At 35.4% G+C, this 17,346-nt stretch overlaps 1 protein-coding gene across 3 annotated transcripts in view; it reads left to right on the top strand.

Moving 5' to 3' along the window:
• The window catches only part of AFF4 (ALF transcription elongation factor 4), an 85,072-nt gene that overhangs the window by 52,267 nt on the left and 15,459 nt on the right, over positions 1 to 17,346 (top strand). For all 3 annotated transcript variants that reach the window (XM_019964909.2, XM_019964907.2, XM_019964908.2), the window contains 9 exons: positions 481 to 517; positions 2,239 to 2,287; positions 4,455 to 4,509; positions 4,967 to 5,004; positions 5,414 to 5,576; positions 6,045 to 6,962; positions 9,884 to 9,972; positions 10,581 to 10,821; positions 16,767 to 16,861. In XM_019964909.2, coding sequence (XP_019820468.1) covers positions 481 to 517; positions 2,239 to 2,287; positions 4,455 to 4,509; positions 4,967 to 5,004; positions 5,414 to 5,576; positions 6,045 to 6,962; positions 9,884 to 9,972; positions 10,581 to 10,821; positions 16,767 to 16,861 — 1,685 coding nt within the window. The remainder of the gene's footprint in view (positions 1 to 480; positions 518 to 2,238; positions 2,288 to 4,454; positions 4,510 to 4,966; positions 5,005 to 5,413; positions 5,577 to 6,044; positions 6,963 to 9,883; positions 9,973 to 10,580; positions 10,822 to 16,766; positions 16,862 to 17,346) is intronic.

The following is a 17,346-nucleotide window of genomic DNA, read 5'->3' as shown; positions in this document are numbered from 1 at the left end:
AAGGGGTTACTAGTCCATAATAGTGGTATCTTTTGAGTATATATAATTTGCATAACTATTTTCACTTTAATATATCATTATTAGTATTCTTTAAAAAATAACATTTTCTTAAGACCAAGAATTAAATTAGGATATGAGTGCCAAGGATGCTGCTAAAAACAAATGATAAAAGAAAGACTGTTACATAGATTGGTACTTTTCTGTATTAAGCTCTGGGAAGCTCTACTACTGACCATTGAATTGGTGAAGTTGATCAGATGGAATCATTAAATTCTTTTGGTGTGTTTTTTTTTTCTTTTATGCATTCTTTTTTTGTTTGTCTTTGTTTTGTTTTTGCTTTTGTCTTTTATGCATTCTTAGTAACTCAACAGAATCTTCCATTGAATTAGTTGGAATTGAGTAGTTTAATGTGAAGTATTTTTCTCTAATGAAACTTTTTGTCTTAATGTCACTGTATAATTTTATGTCTCTTTTTCTCAGGAGTCTCAGCAGTCCAGTTTTGGCCCTGGAGAACAAAGTGAGTATTTCTTTTCCTCTTGGTTTTTATATTAAGCTGTTTATTTCACATTCATTTCTCGTGGTCACATCATATGTTTCTTTAATAATTCTTTTGTGTATCTTATCCCAGTATTTATGATCTGATGATTAGTAATGGGTTGAACTGAATCTTAGCTTAAAAAATGAAGAATTATAAATCACTCTGTATCAAAATAAGCTATTTTTATTAAGTATTTGAACTAATAGTTTAGAGCTCATGAGTTCAATTTGATGGCCACCTCATATCCCCAAGAGCCATTCTATTCTTTCTGGGTCTTTTTCGCTGGGAGGAAAGTCTGATGTCTGCTACAAAATCCCTGTCTACCTCCACTCTCTTGGCCTCAGAAGAACTTGAGGGGAAGAGAGCTTTGGGGAGTTTCATTGTGGTTCCACGAGTTGATGGCTGTATGAATTGGTAGTGGTAAGGTCAGGAACCTTGCAAATGTTGGGACTTCACCATAAAGCTCGCTTTAAAAAAAAAAAAAAAAAAATGTTCTTTTTCCAAGAGCAGTAACTTCTCAGGTATATTTACTCTGGTAATAAGCTATTTAGAGAGATTAAAATGTGGAGCTTTTTTAGTCCTTAGTTTGTTGACTTTAGTGATCTTAAAGCAGAGGTCCATGTTTAAGGTTAACAAATCTTATGTAACTATTTCTTTGTTCTGTCTTAAAGCTACAGATAGGAAAAAAGGACCCAGCATTATAGATACATAGTAAATAACTACCTGTAGGCCAGAAAGTATTCATTTTCTCTTAAAATCTTTTAAAAGTATCTCCTTACCTCTACTCCTCTTCCCCCATTCTCTCTGCCCATAGCTAACTATTGGCAAATGGGACCATAAGCTGCACCTACTCTTTATTACCTGTGTTTTTCACTTAATTTATTTTAGAACTGTCTTTATATCAGTATGGGCTTCCCTGGTGGCTCAGACAGAATCTGCCTGCAAGGCAGGAGACCTGGGTTTTTGATCCCTGGTTGGGAATCAACCAACCAGGTTGATTTGATCCCTGGTTGGGAATCAACCAACCAGGTCAATCAATCAACCAATTGGGATCTTCCCAATCTGGGTTGGGAAGATCCCCTGGAGGAGGGCATGACAACCCACTCCAGTATTCTTGCCTGGTGAATCCCTATGGACAGGGGAGCCTGGTGGGCTAGAGTCCATGGGGTCGCGAAGAGTCGGACACAACTGAGCAACTAACTGTCACTTTTTTTTTTAATATCAGTATAAAGCTCTAGTTCATTCTTTTTAAAAACAAAAATGTGTTATATTGTTGAAACTATCCTAATGTATTTATCTAGTCCCCGTAGATGGGCATTGGTTTCCAGTTTTGCTGTTGCAAACCATGCTATAATAAACTGTGTGAGTGTTTATTTGTGTGTATGTATTCCTCCAGATGTAGTGTAAATTCATTTCCTTTTAACTGCTAGGTCAGTGGATATGTGCATTTACAGTATTGGTAAGATAATATCATTAAATTGCCCTCCAGAAAGATTGTATGAATTTACAGTCCTACCAATAACTTGTGACATGCCTGTTTCCACCAATATTTCATATTATGTACATTAAAGTGTTACCAATTTGATGGATGAAGAATTATATCCCATCGTTTTTATTTCTTTGAGGTTATATAGATAGACATTTTAAAATATAAATAGCCATACTGTAGTTGCTGATGTCTGCATTCTTTTTTGCTCCAGAAAGATATAATCCTTCTTCTAAAACTTCAAATGCACACCAGTCTAAATCGTAAGTTTATTGCTTAATAAGTTTAATGTTTGTCTTTTTTTTGCTCAAAATCTAACTTGTAGTATCTGGATATCTAGAACACTTAGAAATATGTGTTTAATCTTTTAAGGCACGGGTAGGCAAACTTTTATGTAAAGGACCACATAGTGAAATATTTTATTAGACTTTAGGGTCCAGATGGTTTCTGTCTCAACTACTCAATTTTGCTGTTGTACCATAAAAGCAGCCAGAGACTATGGGTGTGGTTATGTTCCAGTTAAAACTTTCTTTTTACAAAATAGGCCTAGATTTGGCTTGTGGGGCCATAGTTTACATACCCCTGCTCTATGATTACACTTTTTTCTTATCTTTCAGAAGTGTTTGTGATGCTAGTTTGTTTAAAAAAACAAAAAAACACGTAAAAAAAATACAGGATTCTTCTTAGTAAAACCCTCCATTTGACCACAAAATTTAGAATATTAAAGCAGCATAGTTCATACTGTCCGTGTTGTTTTCCTACTTTTATTTTATAGGTAGACCCAGAAATATGTATCAAAATGTAGTAGAGTGGTATATTGGATGATAAGAAATTCCAACTTACAGAATGAACTTACTACTGAATTCCTGAGACCACAAGTTAATTCAGTAATTGAAACAAAATTCTAAAGAAAGTGAATAACCAGTATAACCACAGTCTGTACTGATAACCTCAGCCTCTTCAGCTGAACATAGTGGGAATTGAGTGAGAATGAAAATACATGAATACAAGAAATTTCACCTGACTGTTGAAGAGTTCAAATTATGTAAATTCCTATTTATTATATTTATTCATGTGCAGAAAACCAATGGGAGCTTACCATATATGTGCAGATTACTTTGGTTTCTGAGGGAACAAGAGCATCCAGTACCTTAAGCAGTATGGTAAAAGCTTTGACATATTCATATGTGTAAACAGGTTCATTGACCTGCCATTATTAAATCATAAGGGCTGAGAGAATTCAGAGTAAGCACATTTCTTTATAGGAAATCAGTCATAGAGATGTACTGAGACCTTGACCAAAAGAAGACCTTTTTATCTGTCCCACTTATTTGGTCATCCTTAGATTTCATAGTTCTATAATCATCTGGTTACTTTGTATCAACATGGTCATTTATGTGAAACTCTGAACTTGGGATCAGATTTAGAAACTCAGATTAAGTTTTGAGGGGACAATATTAGTAGTAGTAGGAGTGAAAGAAGATTTCCTTTCCATTGATTGGAGACTGTCAGGAAATTTTGAGAAGAAAGGTAATGTAACTAGTGGTGATAGAAATCAAACATTTTCTAGTTTTCCCTAAGGTTTGTGTTAATTTTTCCTTTCTTATAAAAAGGCAAGGAGTGTTTTGTGATTCCTTACTCAGTTTTTAATTTTGATTTTGATTCTGTGGCCTTAAGGAAAATTTAAATCTATAATTTTACTTTTAAAAACTAATTCCAGGAACTGTTAACTTAAAGTATTTATTTGTGTTTTTTAAACAGTTGATTTGAATTTTGATTAAGAAAGATTTGGACTCTGGAGTTATTTTTAATTCATATATGGTTATTTCTCTTGTATAACCAAGGTTCTTGCCCAAAATTGTACATCTGCAAAGAGCACTCATCTTTCATAGCAAGGCATTTACGAACTAGCACTTTGTGTGTTCTGGTTTTCACAATTACCCAAGTGTACATATCTCTTCATAAAACCTTGGGGATAGTGAAAGAGAATTGCTGATGCTTTCATTTTATCTTCCTTCTTTTTGAGAGTCATATTCCTCTAGTGGACTGTTGGGTATGAGTATGGTAATTTGTTTTAATAATGAATGAGTTTGTGTATTTGCAATTAGAGAAAAATTACAGATAACAGAAGTGAGTATAGGAGTTTGTGGCAGGTAACTTTTATTTATAGAAAACAAAGATGAATATTTTACTTATGGAAAAGTTAGAGCTTCCAAAATTGAAATTGTTAAATTTCATCTTTCTCAGTTTTTTACTCTGGATATAAACCAAACCAGACAGAGTAAGACTTACTGGGTCTTTTCTTTATTTTTCAATTAAATATTTGGCTACCACGGTGATTATTTCTAGAATTATTGTAGAATATCTAATGCTCTGCTATGCCATGATGAAATTCCCCAAATAATCAGCCTTTCTGTCTTTTCCTTCTAGTATGTTAAAAGATGACTTAAAGCTAAGCAGCAGTGAAGACAGTGATGGAGAACAGGTGTGTCTGCTTAGGATTTACTAGTTTCACACAGTGTTTGTTTTTATTGTATTTTATAAGAATTATAATTGAATAATACATTTATGATCCAGGTAGTTAAGTTCATTCCTGCTTTTCTGACACTGGTATATTATAGTTTTCCACTCTGTCTTTAAACCTCCACTTTTTTCCCTTATTTTTTTTTTTTAAATGACTTTTCCTTATTACTTAGCATATATTAGAACATCCTCATGAAGCATGAGATTGTTGATAAGAAAAACTATTAACACAGCTTTTAATCTTATCCTGGCAATTCGTTATTGTTCAGGTAAAAACAGTATTTCATAAGTGTTAAGTGACCATTGATGCATATATTAGAGAAGAAAGTTTTTCTATTAAGATTTCACATATTGTTCACATTAAGCAGATAAAGTACTATTTATTCATTTATAGATTTCCTCTCATGTTTTAATTTTAGGATTGTGATAAGACAATGCCAAGGAGTACACCAGGAAGGTAGGCATCCTTTTATTTTTTGTTTTATTTATAGTGGAAGGGTCAATCTGATAACAGTGTGTAGTGATAGAGTAATTGACCTTATAAAGTAAATATTATTATTACAACTCTGTAAATTAACTAAAAATCATTGTGAATTGTGTGTTTAAAATAAATGAATTTTAGAGTATTTTGTACCCCAGTAAAGCTTTTATTAAAGGTGAGTACTAGTGGCTAATGCTGCATTTCAGAAACTTTTTAAAAGGAAGTATTTATTTCATTTATAATGAAGTTTAAGAATCATAGAATTTGAAGAGCTTAACAAATAGTAAACATTTTAAATAAAGTGGAGTGTCAACTTTGAATGCTTACAGGTTGTCATTCTGAAAAAAAAAATCTTTTGGTCATTTATATTTTTTATTTCTTTTAGTAACTCTGAACCTTCACACCATAATAGTGAAGGGGCAGATAACTCCAGGGATGATTCTAGCAGCCACAGTGGATCTGAAAGCAGCTCTGGATCTGACTCAGAGAGTGAAAGTAGTTCCAGTGACAGTGAGGCAAATGAGCCATCCCAGAGTGCATCTCCTGAGGTGAGAGGGAGCCAAGAGGGTCCCTTCTGTAGGCACTCTGAAGGCCCCTGGTGATGCCCAGTATTTACTTTGAGCTTTATTTTTGTTTCAGCCTGGTGACTCATGTTGTTTAGTTATGGTGAAAAGAAGTCTTAAATAGTATAAATTCACTGTAGCTTGATAAAATGTGGTTTAAAATCTCTGTTGGTTCCTACATTGTTTGTTTGCTTTCTGGAATTAAATGTACTGTATGCATTCCTGACAGGGCTATTTAATATTTAAAAGCTATATATATATAATAATTAGCTTATGTTCTCTTTGAAGTGATTAGAGCTATTATTATTTTTAGCCTTTTCCTTTGGTTCAGTTAGAACTATGAAAAACAAATGCTTTTGTGGTGTTAGGCATTGTGTTTTTTCCTCTTCCTTGAGATTATGAAGAAAGGAGAAAGTTTCAGTACTGAAAAAGCATACTTTCTCTGTTTTTCAGCCTGAACCACCTCCCACAAATAAATGGCAACTTGATAACTGGCTGAATAAAGTAAATCCACATAAAGTATCACCAGCTTCTTCTGTGGACAGTAATATCCCATCATCTCAAGGCTATAAAAAGGAAGGCCGAGAACAGGGCACAGGGAATAGCTACACAGATCCAGGTGGTCCTAAAGAAACAAGTTCTGCTACTCCTGGACGAGACTCCAAAACTGTCCAAAAGGGATCAGAAAGTGGGCGTGGGAGGCAAAAGTCTCCTGCCCAGAGTGACAGCACAGCACAGAGGAGAACTGTAGGGAAAAAACAACCCAAAAAGACTGAGAAGGCAGCTGCTGAAGAGCCCCGTGGAGGCCTGAAGATAGAGAGTGAAACTCCTGTAGACATGGCTACCAGCATGCCCTCCAGCAGACACAAAGCGGCCACCAAAGGCTCAAGAAAACCCAATATAAAAAAGGAGTCCAAATCTTCCCCTCGACCTTCAGCAGAGAAAAAGAAATACAAGTCAACAAGTAAATCTTCCCAGAAATCAAGGGAAATTATAGAAACAGATACCTCATCCTCAGATTCGGATGAAAGCGAGAGCCTTCCTCCTTCCTCACAAACTCCTAAGTACCCTGAGAGTAATAGGACTCCCGTTAAACCCTCCTCAGTGGAGGAAGAAGATAGCTTTTTTCGGCAACGAATGTTCTCTCCTATGGAAGAGAAGGAACTTCTTTCACCCCTCAGTGAGCCTGATGACAGGTATCCACTTATTGTGAAGATTGACCTGAATCTCTTGACTAGAATACCAGGAAAGCCTTACAAAGAAACAGAGCCACCCAAGGGGGAAAAGAAAAATGTGCCAGAAAAGCACACAAGAGAGGCTCAGAAACAAGCCTCAGAGAAAGTTTCCAACAAAGGCAAGAGGAAACATAAGGTTTGTAATGGGTTTTTTGTTGTTCTTGTTGTTGTGTGAACATCGTCCTCTAAAATGCAGTGGAAATCTCATTAAGCCAAAAACTAGCTAGTTAATTCATAGCTATGAGGGAAAATAGAGGTGAGCCTAAAGCCCTGATGAGGCAACAGACACAAGAGTCTCTTGAGGACCACCGTGCCTCTCCCTGTATCCTTTAGTAAAGAATTATAGTTTCTAATTCTTTATTAAAGGTTCATTTCTTATCTGAATTTCTGATTCAGATAAGAAATGAACCAGTGCATCTGTTCATAGTGTGTGCTGGCCAGTGTAGAGGTGAGAACGAAGCAAAGATTGCAAAGTGGCCTTTACAACATTCTTAAAATTTTGGTTTTAAATGTCTTTAGTTGGGATATGTACTCTCCAGGTTGTCATACTTCATAACACTTTCTTCTGTCTTATATCCAGACCAAGTGACATGTTTTAGATTACAAATTCCAGCTAGTAAATTGACTCACCAATTTTAACATGTCCTTAAGGATTTCACCAATCCATTGTACATAGCTGTGCCACAGCGTTTCTGCTTTTTGAGACACTCATATCTGCAAGTTCAGAATTAAAAACATCTGCTGGCACATAACCAGCTCTCGTCCCTAAATAATTCCAAGATAATTTGGATTTACAGATAAAGCTTGGTATATACTTTTAAGGTCAGCTTTTTTTAAACCCAGGAAATAAGAAAATTCATGGATATCTGTGATTGGAAGATAATGGACATACCATGGAGCTGAAAAACTTACATATAGAGACAGATTTTTTGGAAAGAAATGTGATCTCTCAACTTTAGTGAGAAATCTTTAGAGGAGAGTACATTTTACTAATTTGTATTGCAGAATAGTATAATTTCCCTTGATACACATGTGTGAATGCGATTGTAAGATATTGAAAACATGAGCAGGTGAACGGAATAGCAGGTGGACTCAACAAAATCCCAGTCCCAGTTGACCCTGAGAATCTCATGTAGGAGGACAGGAGGAATATAACGTTTTCTTAAAATGAAATGAGCCTGCGGTTTTCCCTCTTTTTCCTTGGAACCACAGTACTGTGTGCTGTTGCTGATGTATCTGGACAAATGAGAATAACACTTTTTTTTTTGCATCTTCAAAAGTTGAAGATTTTTTAAAATTTGAATTTCTAGAAAACTGAAGCTTCCTACTTTCAGTACTATAGCTAAGAGGTTCCATTATTGTAGTAAAGGGATGCTTTATTCAACTGGTAAACTCTTTAGGACTGCTGGATTCTAGAGCCCACAGCCTCACATTGGTGGACTTAGTTATAGGATTTTATATTATTCTATATAATTCATAGAAATTATATGAAATAAGATCTTGTATATGATAGATTCTGCTCCTTAAAAAAATAAGATGTTTCTTATGGAATTAAAAAAATGGTTCTTTTATCTTTAAAAAGGTATTACAAATCTTTGTAAACTTTTTCAGACATTTAACATATAATATACTGAGTATATTTTACTCTTGTTTAAAATTTTACAATATACTTAACTTGTAATAAAAAAATCCCCTTCCTCTAAAAGGAGTGTTCCATATCTCTGTTGGAGAAGGAAATGGCAACCCACTCCAGTATTCTTGCCTGGAGAATCCCATGGACAGAGGAGCCTGGTGGGCTACAGTCCCATGGGGTCACCAAGAGTTGGACACAACTGAGCGACTAAGCATATCTCCTTACCTCCCCCACATTTCATTGGCATATATTCCTCACAAGTTTTTTTATATCAATACCTGTAAATGAAATTTTGATTTTATAAAATGTATATCACCAGGAAACTTAGTGATGATTATTCGCAACCCCCCACCCCCCCGCCCCAGAATGCCATACAACTTGCAGAATCTTAGTTCCCTCACCAGGGATTGAGCCCAGGCCCCAGCAGTGAAAGCAAAAAGTCCTAACCACTGGACCACCAGGGTATTTCCCAGTGATGATTTTTGAGATTTGTTGCTTTGGTAAAATTATTCTTGAAGATAAAGCAGATAATACTGAGAAAGAGACCAGCCAAAGATAATGAAAGATGTGGATTCCTTTTTCTCATGTTTTCACATGTCCAACTTTAATCATTTGTGTATGGGAACAAATTCTTTTGTAAGGCAGGATGTTTGCAATATTTGTGCCCTGATATTTAAATCAATAGGAAAACTTAAATTCCCCAAGCATAGTAGCTTGATAATTATAGACAGGCCCATAGCTTTTGTTTCAGCAAAAAAGTTTTTCAAAAATCATTAGTCTTGGCTAAAAGCAAAAAGATGGACAGTAACAAGTGGTGGTGAAGATGTGGAGAACGACAGTGCCTATGAGAATGTAAAGTAATGTAGCCACTTTGGGACATGGTTTAACAGTTCCTCAAAAAGTAAATAGACAGTATTCCCTTATGACTCAGCAATTTCATTCCTATGTATATACACAAGAACAATGAAAACTTGTCCACACAAAAACCTATACTTGAAAAGTAGGAAAAATTCAAATGATGAATGGATAAATAAAATGTGGTATACCCATACAATGGAATATATTCATTCATTACAAAGAAATAAAATATTGACAAATAATCTTACAACACAGATGAATTTTATGGTATGTGAATTGTATCTTAATTATCTCATCCCCCCTCCTCAAATCATCAGACTGAAAAGATGCCATTTAAAAGACTGTTACAGCATTTCAGCTTTTCTTATCTAAAATAGGAGACTTCTTCTTAGACTTAAAAACCTAATTTATTTAACACTGTTTAAATGAGTTCTTTCACTTCACATTTATCTTCTTTCTGAAGTGTATCAGAGATTAACTGTTTGATGGTGACTAGCACTGAAAACTGAAATTAGATGAATAAAAATCAAAACCTAACTGCTTTTTTTCCTCTATTTTTCATCCAGAATGAAGATGATAACCGAGCCAATGAAAGCAAGAAACCTAAAACAGAGGACAAGAATATGGCAGGCCACAAGCCATCCAGCAACAAAGAGTATGTCTGCAAAACATGTTAACATGTGTGTTGATCTGTGTGTGTTATTTGCTGCTGGGTACTTTCTAATGTGCTCTTAGAATATTCCATTTAGTATGTATATGTTATACATTTCTGTACGCAGTCATATACCAAATGGTGGGAGGTTTTGCTTTTAGTTAATTGGGATTAAAAGCAAGATTCAGTCACTTTATCTCTCGTTTTAGGAGAATAGGAAGTGTTCATAGGATAAGAATTAAAGTAAAGCTTTACCACTTTCAGGCTGGATGGCAAGCTTATGTATAGCTGCAGGAGACATTTGAGCATTAGTATCTTCATTCACCATTCCTCTTTTTGTTCTTTTATTCAGTCACTATTTATTGAATACTTGTGTATGGCAGACCAAGGCTTAGGCACTGAGTATACAACCATAATGGGGAGGAAACACTGGAGAAGATATCTGCCCTCTTGAAATTTATAGTTTTATTTTGTTTTATAGAAATCATATGTTCTAATAATCAAACAGGGAAAAACAAATTTGTCTTGAAGTCAGGCAAAGTCAAATGGGAAAAGTCCATCACTCTTAAATGACTATGTGGAGAAATGAGGGCATTTGTTTGGTTTGGCAGGTCATCTAAACAGAGTGCTTCTAAAGAAAAAGATTTATTGCCTTCTCCTGCTGGGCCTGTTCCTTCAAAAGATCCAAAAACAGAGCATGGCTCTCGGAAGAGGACTGTTAGTCAGTCTTCTTCCTTAAAGTCAAGTAATAACAGCAACAAGGAAAATAGTGCCAGCAGCAAAAACAGTTCCTCCGCATCAAAGCAGAAGAGGACTGAAGGGAAGACTTCCAGTAGCTCTAAGGAGGTCAAGGTAAGGCACTGAGAGACCTGAGCCTTTTGAAAAAAATCTCCTTGCCATGTGACTTCTCCAAGGTAACTGTGCTTTGAAAATTTTGTAAACATCTTACTAATCTTACAGATCTGTTCATTTTTACTCTCAAAATGTCATAGTCTGATAATAAACTTGTGCTGTGATCTGAGACCATGAAAGGAATGAAGTCATCTGGACACACACATATTATTAGTTAAGGTAGAAATTGGAAAAGTTGGTTTTCCATAACTGGAAAAGTTGGTTATGGAAGAACAGTTGTTTATGATCAAATTTGTAAATAACTCCAGTTGTTCTGATTGGGTTCTTGTCTATGGTTTTAAATTGTCTTTGGAGTATTTAGTTAGATTTTACAAGCTAGTTATACTACATTAAGTACTAAAGCAACCATTTGGCTTCATGAAGAAGAAAAATATTCTTTAGCTGAGCTAGCACTGGAATTAGCCCTAGAGCATGATCATCAGGTAGGGGAATATTAACGTTTGTGGGTGCATAACTAGATCAGAGAAGCTTTTTCAAGGTGGTACTTAGGCTCTAATCCTGAATTTGTTTATCAGGTTTTTTCATTGCTTTCTAAAGTGATCTGATCAGGAGCAAACTCCCTGACAAAATTAAGAAAATACCTAGATTTTTAAGCATATAATTTACTGCATTATTATTTGTGACTTAAAATAAGCAACTGTTTAACAGTTGAAAAAAATTGACAAAGGCAGTTAGTCCTGCTTATTAAATGTGGTGATTAAATCTTTTAAATTTTGAGGTAATTTAAATTGTGAACAATGTCTCAAATTGAGATATACCAAAGGATTTTTCTCCAGCTGGACCACTTCCATAGCAGTTTAGATAGTGTCCTTGAAGAACCTGTTCTGTGGGCCTCCTTCCCTGACCTAGTTCTCTGTTTACCTGCTGGCTGGCTCTTTCTCCATTTCCCATCCTTGAACTGTAGGATTTGAGACCTGTATGCTTCTTCTTTTAAACTTCTTCTCTCTCTTTCTTTCTTTCTTTTTAAAATGCACTCATTAAGTGAGCTCTTCTGCTCATTTGGTTTCTGTTATCTCATAGGTAAAGTTCAATGTCTATGTCTCTACTCTTGTCAGCTTCTTGAAAGCAGGGATTTGTGTCTCACTTGTTTGCACTTTATCCAGTGTTTAACTTACTGGATAAAATTAGATAATATGATAAACCAAAATTACATATAATTTTTATTTTCTGTTTCTCTAGATATTTGCTGATAACCAAATTTTTGAAATACGTTGGCATAAATTTTGTTCAGTATAGCCTTTTATTTTTAATATCTTTAATATTGCTTCTTATATTGTCTTTTATTTTTAATTTTAGTTTTCTGTACCGTCTTTCTCTTCTTTCATCAATTTCATCAGAGGCTTATCACTTTTACTTGTTTTTTTTTTTTCAAAAAAACAGCCTTTCTTTGTCTTTATTCACTATAGTTTATTTTTGTTTTCTATATCATTAACTTATACTCTTTATGATTTCCTTTCTTATGTCTTTTTGTTTTGCTGTTCTGTTTATTAACTTTTAAAGATGGATACTAAGCTTGTTTTTCAAAATTAATTGTAAGCTCTTTTTCTCTAATATTCAAATATAAGCAGTTAGACTATATATTTTCCTCTAATTACTGCTTTAGCTGCATCTTCAAGACTTGGTATATAATATTTTTATAACTCAGTTCAAAACGTTTTTTAATTTCTTGTGTGATTCCATTTTTGATTCAAGAATACTTAAGTGTGTTACTCAATTTCCAAACATACAGAGATTTTCTGGTTGTCTTTTGATTAGTACTTCTACCTTGTAGAAGGGGCTAGAAAGTGATCCGCATGCAGTAATCTTTTGAAATTTGTTGAGTTGCTTTGTAAAACAGCGTACTTATATGGTAGATTTTTGTAATGAAAAGACTGTGTCTTCCACATGAATTAGAGACAGCGACCTGTAGAATTCAGTTAGATTAATGATATTTTCACACCTTCTGTATGCTGACTGATATTTTGTTAGTCCTTTTCTACCAGTTTTTTTAATTAATTGAGATAAAGTTGATATATAACATTGTATTAGTTTCAGGTATACAACAGAATGATTTCCTATATGTATATATATTGCAAAAACTTACTCAACCACAGTAAGTCTAATGAGCATTTCTTACCACACACAGTAATTTTTCTTTATTTTCAGAAACTTCACTTTTCCTTCAATAAATTTAAACTTAGGCACTTATATTTAAGTTGGTGCAAACATAATTGAGGTTTTTGCATTGTTGAAATTTGCCACTTGCTATTGGAATACATTCATAAATAAATATGATTATGTTGTACATTATTTTAATGCACACTTCTCACTTTATGTTTTTTTGCTAGTGACTTTTATTACTTACTATTCATTTTAAACTTATTTTATGCTATGGAAATGATGTTAGACAAAAATCAAATTCAAGTGATTTTCTTATTTGCGTTCAAAATGGGTGGTAAAGCAGCAGAGACAACTCGCAACATCAACAATTCATTTGACCCTGAAACTGCTAATGAACATACAGTGCAATGGTGGTTCAAAAGTTTTATGAAGGAGATGAGAACCTTGAAGATGAGCGAGTGGCCAGCCATTGACTGAAGTTGACAACGACAGACTGAGAGCCATCATTGAAGCTGATCCTCTTACAACAACACAAAAGATTGCCGAAGAACTCAATGTCAACCATTCTACAGTCTTTTGGTGTTTGAAGCAAATTATGGAGGAGAAAAAGCTTGATAAGTGGGTGGCTCTTGAGCTGACTGAAAATCAAAAAAATCATCATTTTGAAGTGTCCTCTCTTTTTCTGTGCAACAACAATGAACCATTTCTCAATCAGATGCAATGAAAAGTGGATTTTATACAACAACCACCAGCAGCAGTGATTGGCCCGATAAGAAGCTCCAAAGCACTTCTCAAAGCCAAACTTGCACCCAAAAAAAGTCATGGTCATTGTTTAGTGGTCTGCTGCCCATCTGATCCACTATAGCTCCCTAAATCCCAGCAAAACTATTAACATCTGAGAAGTATGCTCAGCAAATTGATGAGATGCACTAAAAACTGCAATGCCTGCAGCTAGCATTGGTTAACAGAAAGGGCCCAGTTCTTCTCCACAACAGCACCCAACTGCACGTTGAACAACCAACACTTCAAAAGCTGAACAAATTGGGCTATGAAGTTTTGCCCCATCTGCTATATTCACCTTACCTCTTGCCAACCAACTACCACTTCAAGCATCTCAACAACTTTTTGCTTCCACAGCCAGTAGGATGCAAAAAATGCTTTCCAAGAGTTCATGGAATCCCAAAGCATGGATTTTTTCACTACAGGAATAGACTAACTTATTTCTCATTGGCAAGAACATGTTGACTGTAATGGTTCCTATTTTGATTAATAAAGATATGTTTAGCCTAGTTGTAATGATTTAAAATTCATGGTCTGGAACCACAATTACTTTTGTGCCAACCTTAATAGATCTGTTTATAAAACACAGGGGGAAAGCTGTCCAAGTAATGTTAGATTGCAGTAGTATTCAGGAAGCCATTTAGTAAATGTGCAGATTTTACCATAAAGAGTTTAGTATTTTTTCAAATCTCAGGGCTTTTATTTTCATTCTTGAAGAAAGCTGTAATAGGTGGAACTTGAAAGGACTCTTTTACAAGAAAAGGAAAAATAATGGTTACATGGTCTCTTTTAAGCAGAAGTAATAAAAATATATATATTATTGGGTTTTCTAATGTTGAGACATTTATGAACTCATAGGAGAAATTCTACTTATTTATGGTTTTTTTAATGGGAAAAAAATGTGTATTCAATTTATTCAAGATAGGACTGGAGGGGAAGCTGTTGGAAGGACAGGGTCATAGCCCTTGTGTTAAAGGTCTCTGTTGATAGGAGACAGAATAGACATGTGGTTAGGAGGCGGAATAAAATTTAAGAAAGTGTTTAGGCTTTTGAAATCTGATAGATCTGACATAAAACCCAAATTCCAGGAATACTACTTAAAAGCTGTTTGGACTTGGGCAAGTTGCTCAGCTTCCTTGAGACTATTTTTTATTCTATCCTAATTCTGAAAGAGATGGGAATACCAGACTACCTGACCTGCCTCTTGAGAAATTTGTATGCAGGTCAGAAAGCAACAGTTAGAACTGGACATGGAACAACAGACTGGTTCCAAATAGGAAAAGGAGTATGTCAAGGCTGTATATCGTCACCCTGCTTATTTAACTTATATGCAGAGTACATCATGAGAAATGCTGGACTGGAAGAAACACAAGCTGGAATCAAGATTGCCAGGAGAAATATCAATCACCTCAGATATGCAGATGACACCATCCTTATGCAGAAAGTGAAGAGGAACTAAAAAGCCTCTTGATGAAAATGAAAGTGGAGAGTGAAAAACTTGGCCTAAAGCTCAACATTCAGAAAACAAAGATCACATCATCTGGTCCCGTCACTTCATGGGAAATAGATGGGGAAACAGTAGAAACAGTGTCAGACTTTATTTTTTGTGGGCTCCAAAATCACTGCAGATGGTGACTGCAGCCATGAAATTAAAAGACGCTTACTCCTTGGAAGGAAAGTTATGACCAACCTAGATAGCATATTCAAAAGCAGAGACATTACTTTGCCAACAAAGGTTTGTCTAGACAAGGCTATGGTTTTTCCTGTGGTCATGTATGGATGTGAGAGTTGGACTGTGAAGAAGGCTGAGCGCCGAAGAATTGATGCTTTTGAGGTGTGGTGTTGGAGAAGACTCTTGAGAGTCCCTTGGACTGCAAGGAGATCCAACCAGTCCATTCTGAAGGAGATCAGCCCTGGGATTTCTTTGGAAGGAATGATGCTAAAGCTGAAACTCTAGTACTTTGGCTACCTCATGCAAAGAGTTGACTCATTGGAAAAGACTCTGATGCTGGGAGGGATTGGTGGCAGGAGGATAAGGGGACGACAGAGGATGAGATGGCTGGATGGCATCACTGACTCGATGGACGTGAGTCTGAGTGAACTCTGGGAGTTGGTAATGGACAGGGAGGCCTGGCGTGCTGTGATACATGGGGTCGCAAAGAGTCGGACACAACTGAGCGACTGAACTGAACTGAACTGAATAGCAGTCCATATTTCACAGGGTTGTTAAAGGATTAATGATTATACTAAGTACTTAGTTAACTTAGTGCCTAGTAAATAGTAAGCACATAGTAAATGTTAGATATTGTAATTGTTTTCATTGACCAGTTATTACCAGTAAGTTTTGTCTGAAGTAATACTGCTATATTGATACTAGATTTGTGTATTCCTTAAGTTTTTACAAGTGTCAGTGTCATTGCCTCCCACATAGTAGACCCCTAATAGAAGGCTCTTGAGAGTCCCTTGGACCGCAAGGAGATCCAGCCAGTCCATCCTAAAGGAGATGGATTGTTCCTGGGTGTTCATTGGAAGGACTGATATTGAAGCTGAAACTCCAATACTTTGGCCGCCTGATGCGGAGAGCTGACTCATTTGAAAAGACCCTGATGCTGGGAAAGATTGAGGGCAGGAGGGAGAAAGGGATGATAGAGGATGAGATGGTTGGTTGGCATCACCAGCTCAATGGACATGGGTTTGGGTAGACTCCAGGAGTTGATGATGGACAGGGAGGCCTGGCGTGCTGTGGTTCATGGGGTCACAAAGAGTTGGACATGACTGACTGATTGAACTGAATATTATAAAGAATATTCTTGGTTATTTAAAATGGGCTCATTCCATAAAAAGGACATTTACATTATGAAATTTAAAATTTTTATAACAAGGGAATTAACTACCACAGACAATGGAATTTTGTTTGCTTTTTAACCACGAGCTAAGAAATACTTCTAGTTTAATTTTAATTTCATAATTTTCAACGTAGTTTTTGTTTTTATTTTTCTGGTCAGGAAAAAGCTCCAAATAGTTCTTCTAACTGTCCTCCATCTGCACCAACTCCTGATGCTTCTAAGCCTCGGAGAACGAAGCTTGCCTTTGATGACAGGTAAGATAAATAAGATTTTTTATGCATTTAAGAAATCATTTTAGTCAGTGTATAAGAAACTCATTTTAATGTCTGTCAGTGGCCGGAAGAATTGGTTGTATTGTGATATTGTTGTATTGTGATATTGTGACAGAATATTCAGATTTTTAATTTTAAAGGCACCTTCAAGTCCAAGTATTGCTCCTTTTAACTTAATTTACCTTCATGATTCTCATGGAGAATGTGAATAATGTACCTTCCAGTGGTCCACCTTTGCTGACTTTACTGTTTAAAGGCTTTCTTAAGTAAAACAGTGTAGGTTTAAAATAAAGACTGTCTCATGTCTCAAATAAGTAAGTAACGTAGGGTTTTTTCCCCTCCCTTTTGATAAAGGTTATTTTTCCTACCTACGTTCTGTTTACTCTCAATCTTTCAAATGATTTATGCTCTTAACCTAATAGAAACATTTGTCAGGGAAAAAATTAATCAAATGTTTAGTAATAGCT

This window comes from Bos indicus, chromosome 7 (genome assembly GCF_029378745.1).
Source record: "Bos indicus isolate NIAB-ARS_2022 breed Sahiwal x Tharparkar chromosome 7, NIAB-ARS_B.indTharparkar_mat_pri_1.0, whole genome shotgun sequence".
NCBI classification, from domain to species: Eukaryota; Metazoa; Chordata; class Mammalia; order Artiodactyla; family Bovidae; genus Bos; species Bos indicus.
This window is presented reverse-complemented; position numbering and strand designations above follow the sequence as displayed.